The 6851-nt window shown below is 54.7% G+C and overlaps 1 protein-coding gene across 6 annotated transcripts; it reads left to right on the forward strand.

The window, feature by feature from the left end:
* Positions 1 to 6382, forward strand: Kcnj9 (potassium inwardly rectifying channel subfamily J member 9). Of its 6 annotated transcripts, none has more exons than XM_036202232.1 (5): positions 1 to 194; positions 1182 to 1311; positions 1478 to 1767; positions 2482 to 3362; positions 5833 to 6382. In XM_036202232.1, the coding sequence occupies exons 4-5, from the start codon at positions 2513 to 2515 to the stop codon at positions 6162 to 6164; spliced, it is 1182 nt and encodes a 393-aa protein (XP_036058125.1). In that variant the 5' UTR covers positions 1 to 194; positions 1182 to 1311; positions 1478 to 1767; positions 2482 to 2512; the 3' UTR covers positions 6165 to 6382. The 6 variants fall into 6 exon arrangements, with proteins under 6 accessions (XP_036058125.1, XP_036058126.1, XP_036058123.1 ...); XM_036202233.1 differs by having other exon boundaries at positions 2494 to 3362; XM_036202230.1 differs by having other exon boundaries at positions 1478 to 3362.
* The last annotated feature ends 469 nt before the right edge of the window (positions 6383 to 6851 follow it).

Consider the following 6851-nt stretch of genomic DNA (forward strand, 5'->3'; position numbering starts at 1 on the left):
CAGGGGAACCTGGGAAGTGGGGATGACACAGATACCAAGTCCTAGTCTGAGCTGCCGCTACCTTTAGGAGAAACAGCAGTGTCTGCGGCTCCCACTCTCAGAGGGGACCCATGGTGTGGGGGGAGATGGTGTCAGGGACATGGGCACCAACCCCCAAGGGTCTCTGCTGCCGGCTCCTCTCTTCTCCAGGCTCTGTGAGTTGAGTTGTGGGACTTGGGTTTTGGGCCCCGATTTCTAAGGCAAGTGGGGTTTGGGTGGAGCTGGTTCCTGAAGGAGTGTCCACCAGACAGACCTCCTTCCAAAAGATAAGCCCCCCAGTACTGGCCAGCACTCTTTAGGGGGAGGAAGAGAGCACCAAGAAAATGTGGTACTGGGATCTTACTGAAAGGGGTCATAGCATGCCCAAGAACTGTGGTTGGAAGAACTGGAGTTATTTGGAGGGAAAAGGCAGAAATGAAGACTTTGCTCTTCAGGTAGTAGACAGTGCACACCTTTCGTGTCCCATGAAAAAGAGACCCTTCCTCAGGATGACAAGAGCTAGGACCCAATCGGAAGGTTCCCTGGGCAATCAGCGTTTGGGAATGACCGGACACTAGGAGCCCTTCCCCATTTCTGGGCATAGTTGGAGGTCAGATGACTAAGAACCTGGGAAGAACGTCTAGAAGCCCACCTGAAGCTAATGCTAGGACCAAGAAGACCTGGGGCCCTGAGGCACTGAGTACTTCCAGATCACTTCCAGAGGACACCCTGAGCTGCAGAGAGGGGAAAGCAAGCCTGCTGTCGGGGGAAAGAAGAGCTAATCTGACACTGCCAAGGTGTTCCTGGGCCGTGTCTCCTGACTCGAATGGAAAATCAGTGTGGGGGCCCTTGGGAGACAAACCATCTCTTTGTGGTTTCTCCTTCTGCATCTTATTTAATGTACACACACCCTCCAAAGGTCTTGCTGCAGAACACTTCGCTCCAAAATTTAAAAATTGGGACGTCGGTCTTGTAGTTACCTATCCATGCAGTTTCTCCCTAGGAACTGGTCATCTAAGCCATCTGTGAACCTTATGTCACATTCCTGCCCTCCCAGCTCCCCGGGGGCCCCCCCTCCTCCCTCCACTCCAGGTGTCCTTGGAACGGGAGGGGACGACAAAAGAGAAAGGAAGGTTGATGAATCCTAAATCCTTGTTCTACAGACTTTGGTTCAGACGGTCTGTGTCTCTTAGGGGACCCTACGGGCCTAGGCAAGGACTCTGGACATCCATATCTCAGGGAAGACAGCAACTCAGAGTGTGCCTCAGTGGGAAGGATTTGAAACAAAACCAGGTGGGTTTTTGCTCGGAATCTGGGCTTTGCTTGGAATGTGGGCTTTGGGGACATATGGCTGGTGGGGGTGGGGATGGTGTTAGGTTAGTAAATGCAAAGCAGGAAACTGGGAGGGGATTGATGTGGGCGCTGGGTGTTTCGCTTGATCTGCTTTCTTATCTCTTAGGAAGTATAGAGGATGGAACATACTAGATTAGCGCAACCTTGGATGGCCTGGCTCTTCCCTTATCCTTGCTGTGGGCAGTTGATCTCACATGGCCTCTAGCCCCCTATTGCCAACCCTTTTGGGCATGTCTCCTTTGGGAAAGAGCCCAGGAGAAATGGGCTGATACCAGAGCATCAGTGACCATGGCCAAGCAGTCAGAACTGCCAGTGGGAATTTCCTAATGTTGGGAACGTTCAACCTCTGCACACTGGAGATTTTTTTTGTGCACAGATTGCATTTCTTTCTCCTTGGTAAGTCTGGGATGGAGAAAAGTCGTAGGAGAAGGTGGAAAGCGTGAGATTCAGGAAGAGAAGAGGGGAGAGTCTTGGTTGTGAACTTCAAAACAGTCTTTAGGTGGGTCTTTGGGTAGGATGATGAAGAAGAGTCCTGGGGGAAGGGATATCAGCAAGGGAAAGAGTGAGTCCTCACGGCAGGGAGGCCTCTGCGTAGAGGAGGAACTGCCAAGGAGCCCACCTCTTACGGTTTTTGAATCCCAGGTGCCTGGTCCAGAGATCTCTAACGCCTCCTATCCAATTGAACTTACACTGTGCTGCATGCACTTCGTGTTCATTACCCTGTGTGATCCGTACAACTTTTCCTTAACCTTCATTTTTATTTTATGTGTATGGGTGTTTTGCCTTTATGTATGTCTGCGCATCACCCTCGGAGGCCAGAAGAGGGCGAGAGACTGCAATTCCAATCCGTTGTAAGCCCACATGTGGGTGCTGGGAATCAGAGCCAGAGAGCCTCTGGGATCTCAACCAAGTGAGCCACCTGAGCTCTCCAGCCCTCCGGCCCCCCCCCAGCTTTCTGAGCTCGTGGGCTGTTAGGGTCGCTCCCATTTCACTAGCGGGGAAAACTGAGGCCAAGAGACAGGAAGGGGAGATTCGCTCAGGGGCTCCTCGCTGAGACGCGCTGGCCCTGAGATCGGGGCGGATCCATCGACCCGGTACGCCTTTATTAAGTCCCTCCCGCAGGATCCCGGCTGCGGCCGCCATGGCGCAGGAGAACGCCGCTTTCTCGCCGGTGTCGGAGGAGCCGCCGCGGCGCCGCGGCCGCCAGCGCTACGTGGAGAAGGACGGCCGCTGCAACGTGCAGCAGGGCAACGTGCGCGAGACCTACCGCTACCTGACCGACCTGTTCACCACGCTGGTGGACCTGCAGTGGCGTCTCAGCCTGCTCTTCTTCGTGCTCGCCTACGCGCTCACTTGGCTCTTCTTCGGCGCCATCTGGTGGCTCATCGCCTACGGCCGCGGCGACCTGGAGCACCTGGAGGACACCGCGTGGACGCCGTGCGTCAACAACCTCAACGGCTTCGTGGCCGCCTTCCTCTTCTCCATCGAGACGGAGACCACCATCGGCTACGGACACCGCGTCATCACTGACCAGTGCCCCGAGGGCATCGTGCTGCTGCTGCTGCAGGCCATCCTGGGCTCCATGGTGAACGCCTTCATGGTGGGCTGCATGTTCGTCAAGATCTCGCAGCCCAACAAGCGGGCCGCCACGCTGGTCTTCTCCTCGCACGCCGTGGTGTCGCTGCGCGACGGGCGCCTCTGCCTCATGTTCCGCGTGGGCGACCTGCGATCCTCGCACATCGTGGAGGCCTCCATCCGCGCCAAGCTCATCCGCTCGCGCCAGACGCTCGAGGGCGAGTTCATCCCCCTGCACCAGACCGACCTCAGCGTGGGCTTCGACACCGGGGACGACCGCCTCTTCCTCGTCTCGCCTCTCGTCATCAGCCACGAGATCGATGCCGCCAGCCCCTTCTGGGAGGCGTCGCGCCGCGCCCTCGAGAGGGACGACTTCGAGATCGTGGTCATTCTCGAGGGCATGGTGGAGGCCACGGGTGCGGGCAGGCTGGAGGATGGGAGCGGTGATGCAGGACGAGGGCAAGGAAAGCAGCCAGGGCAGGTGCAGAAAGATGGACAGAGAGTGGAGTGTAGGGTGACAGGCGGAGGGGAGAGGTGTTGGGGGCAGGGTTAGAAATGAACGGGATGGACAGGGTGACTTTGCAGAGTCAAGAAAAAGCTTGGAAGAGTTCTAGCTCAAGGCCCTGGCCTGACACGTATGTCACTTCGAATAGCACTCAACAGCTCTGAATTCATTTAATCCCAGCAAGGCTCCCCTGGAGGTTACTTTTGACTGTGCTCACTTTTCAGAGAATGAGTAACCCGAAAGAAAGGTCCCATAGGCCCCCGCTGTCACAGCCAATAAGTAGCGTAGCCTAGATTGAACACAGGAAGTCTATCTTCAGTGTTTCCTGGTGTAATGTTGGCATGAAGGTTAAGTGCAGAGTTCTTGATGCCCAGAGATCCAGAGCCCTGGAATGTGATTGACCTGAGTTATTCCCCAAGGAGGCAAACTTAGGCGTGGGGAGGTGAGAACTGGTTTCACTTCGGCCTCAGTTACCCCCATCTGTCACTCTTAATTCATCCTGATGTTACCATTTCTAGCCCCGTTTCGGAAGGAACTGTGGTTTCAGTACCTTTACTCAGGCTTACACTGTCAAGAGCTTGGGACCAGACTAGGAGAAAAAGCAGGTCCTTTAGGAGGTCCTAACCACCGAAGAGGATAAGGGAAATGCAGGCGGAGAGCCGAAGGGCCACCAGGGGGAGCTGCGGCGCTGCTACTGACCGATTTGCTCCCTGCTGCTAGCCTTGAAAGCTGGCTGCTGGTCCTCTGCGGAAACAACCTCTGTTCCATCACCGGCTCAGCTCTATCCACTCCCCCAACTCCTCCTTCACTCTGACTACGCTGGTCCTAACCCTTCTCCTTCCCTCACTACTCCCTCTGTCTCTCCAGCTGTCCCTCCTCTTTGACACTGTCTTGGGCACTGTTCTTACAGGCACTTTTTGAACTGCCATCCTCTGTCTCCACCTCCCACCCACCCGCACTGCCCCCAGCCTCATCTCTGCTTCTCAGGCCTTCTCTCTGCAGAGGCCCTGGGAGCCTCTCCTTCCCCACCCTCACTGGATATGTCTTATTCCAGCTTTGCCAAAGAATACCAGTGTCCCCCAAGATGTCTCAGAGCCGGGCTTTCAATGTCAGCCAGCCTCTGGTTGGTGAAGGTTTCCGCCTCTGTTTCTGAGAGGGTATTCGCTTTGGGAGACTCTGAAGTAGGAACAAAACGACCTGCCCTGAGGGAAGGGTGCAAAAATGCCAACAGGGAAGGCAGGACACAGACCCAGGGCAAGACCTGAGAAGGGCAGTGTAAAGGACATGGGGGTGGGAGCTTGTTTGATTTTTCTAGAGATAAAGCTGAGAAGGACAGCAGTATTTTGGGATTCAAACTGCTTTTGAAAAGCAAGAATAATGAGCCAAAACCCAACATGATGACATTTAAAGGGAATAAATATAAAATTCTACATTTAGGCTTTAAAAAAAAAAATCACTTATGTAAGCGCAGCACCGAAAGGCTCTTGTGGAGAAAGAACTGGGGGTTTTAGTTGGCCACAGGCTCACAGGCTTGCTGTAGCAACGTGATGCAGCTTCCAAAGGCATTTATGTAATGTAATCACAGGCCACTTCGCTAAAGCATCCTGGCCAGAAAGAAGCAAGAGATGGTGAGCCTTCTTTCATGCAAATAGGAGGCCATAACTGGAAACATCATCACACTTCAGATGGACCCTTACCTGGCCATTCTAGTCTGCAATGGAGATAGTAAGCTTTCCGAAAGCCCGGTCATGAGTTCAAGCTGAGGAAGAGATCTAAGGGCACCTGGGTCTATATTTACAGGCATGAAGGGGAGTGTCAGGTGGGAAAGGAGTGGAGCCAGAGGGTAGAGATCCTCGGGGACAGGTTTTAGTTTGTATAAAAGACAACCCAGAGATGGCACAGCAAGCTAAGGTACTTGTCACCAGGCCTGAGGACCTGAGTTAGATCCCCGGGTCTCATATTGTGGAGTGAACCAACTCCCAGGAGCTGTCCTCTGACCTCCACATACATCCTGTGGCACATACGCACACACACCCATGCATAGAAACACAAACCAACGCAATACACAAAGGACTAGACTTCTAACGGGGTGGTGGGCTTTCAATCCTGGGAGGCAATCAATGCAGCCAGCTGCCCATTGTTTTGGGGGTGAGGCGACGTGGCTCTGTGGGAAGTGGGAAGCTGGATGATCCCTAAGGTTAGTTTTAAGGTTACGCTTCTCAAAGGAGAGTGGGGGACATAAAGAGAAGAGAGCAAATGGAGAAGAGAGCTGACCAAGGAGAGGTGGGACTCTTGGGAAAAGCAGAGGGTTATGGGGTAAGAGGCAGAAGAGGGAAGGAGGCTGGGATCCCTTTGACTGACACCTCTCCCCCTCCCTGCAGGAATGACATGCCAAGCTCGCAGCTCCTACCTGGTGGATGAAGTGCTGTGGGGCCACCGGTTCACATCTGTGCTCACCCTGGAGGACGGCTTCTACGAGGTGGACTATGCCAGCTTCCACGAGACCTTTGAAGTACCCACGCCCTCATGCAGTGCCCGGGAGTTGGCAGAAGCTGCAGCTCGCCTTGATGCCCACCTCTACTGGTCCATCCCCAGCAGGCTGGATGAGAAGGTGGAGGAAGAGGGGGCGGGGGGGGGGGCAGGTGGGGGAGACGGAGCTGACAAGGAGCAGAATGGCTGCCTACCACCCCCTGAGAGTGAGTCCAAGGTGTGACTGGTTTTCTCCAAACCCCTGTGGCAGACCAGGGGCCTAGGCACAGGAACACGGAAGCTGCAGAGTGGAGAGAGAAGAGGGAGGAGGCAGGCCATGTCCCAAGGAATGGCTAAAGTTGGGAGAGGCTCACTGAGTCCAGGATCCAGTAGCGAAGGAAGAAGCCCTGGTTTGAAGAGAAGAGAGGGTGGGAACGAGAGAACATATCCGTCTCGTCTGTCTGTGTTTGACCTTCCCATCTGTTCGTGGGTGGGTGGGTGGACAGAGGATGGGCTTATGGTGTTGAATGGGAAGGTGGGGCAGAAAGAGACAGCCAGTGGATAGCTTGGCTGGCAAAATGAATCGAGAGTTGGTGAACCCAGTGCTGCCCTAACCTGCAGCATGCCTTTGTGCAAAACCTACCTGTACCCTTTTCTTCTAGACAGAGGCAGCCTCAAACCAGGGAACACGGCTAAACCAGGGGACGCGGCTAATCCAGGGGACATGGCTAGGGAGCAGAGTGTCCGATGGATTGCTGCCCCTGCTCTCCTCCTCAGCTGGCCTCCCTATGTGCGACACACCTGTCTAGACAAAGTGGCCACCGCTGAGCCAGAGAAGAGGGAACGGGGTGGAGGAGGGCATAGATGTGACCCCTCCCCAACTTCACTGTCCCACTGTGACAGGCTCAGAAAGGTGTCCACAGCCTTAATC

This window comes from Onychomys torridus, chromosome 11 (assembly GCF_903995425.1).
Source record: "Onychomys torridus chromosome 11, mOncTor1.1, whole genome shotgun sequence".
Lineage (NCBI taxonomy): Eukaryota > Metazoa > Chordata > Mammalia > Rodentia > Cricetidae > Onychomys > Onychomys torridus.

Bases quoted from the DNA above. Each gene is read 5' to 3' on its own strand.
- Kcnj9 (XM_036202230.1), top strand. From the start codon at position 2,513: ATGGCGCAGGAGAACGCCGCTTTCTCGCCGGTGTCGGAGGAGCCGCCG. The intron at 3,363-5,832 runs GTGCGGGCAGGC...CCCTCCCTGCAG, and splicing joins GGGCATGGTGGAGGCCACGG to GAATGACATGCCAAGCTCGC.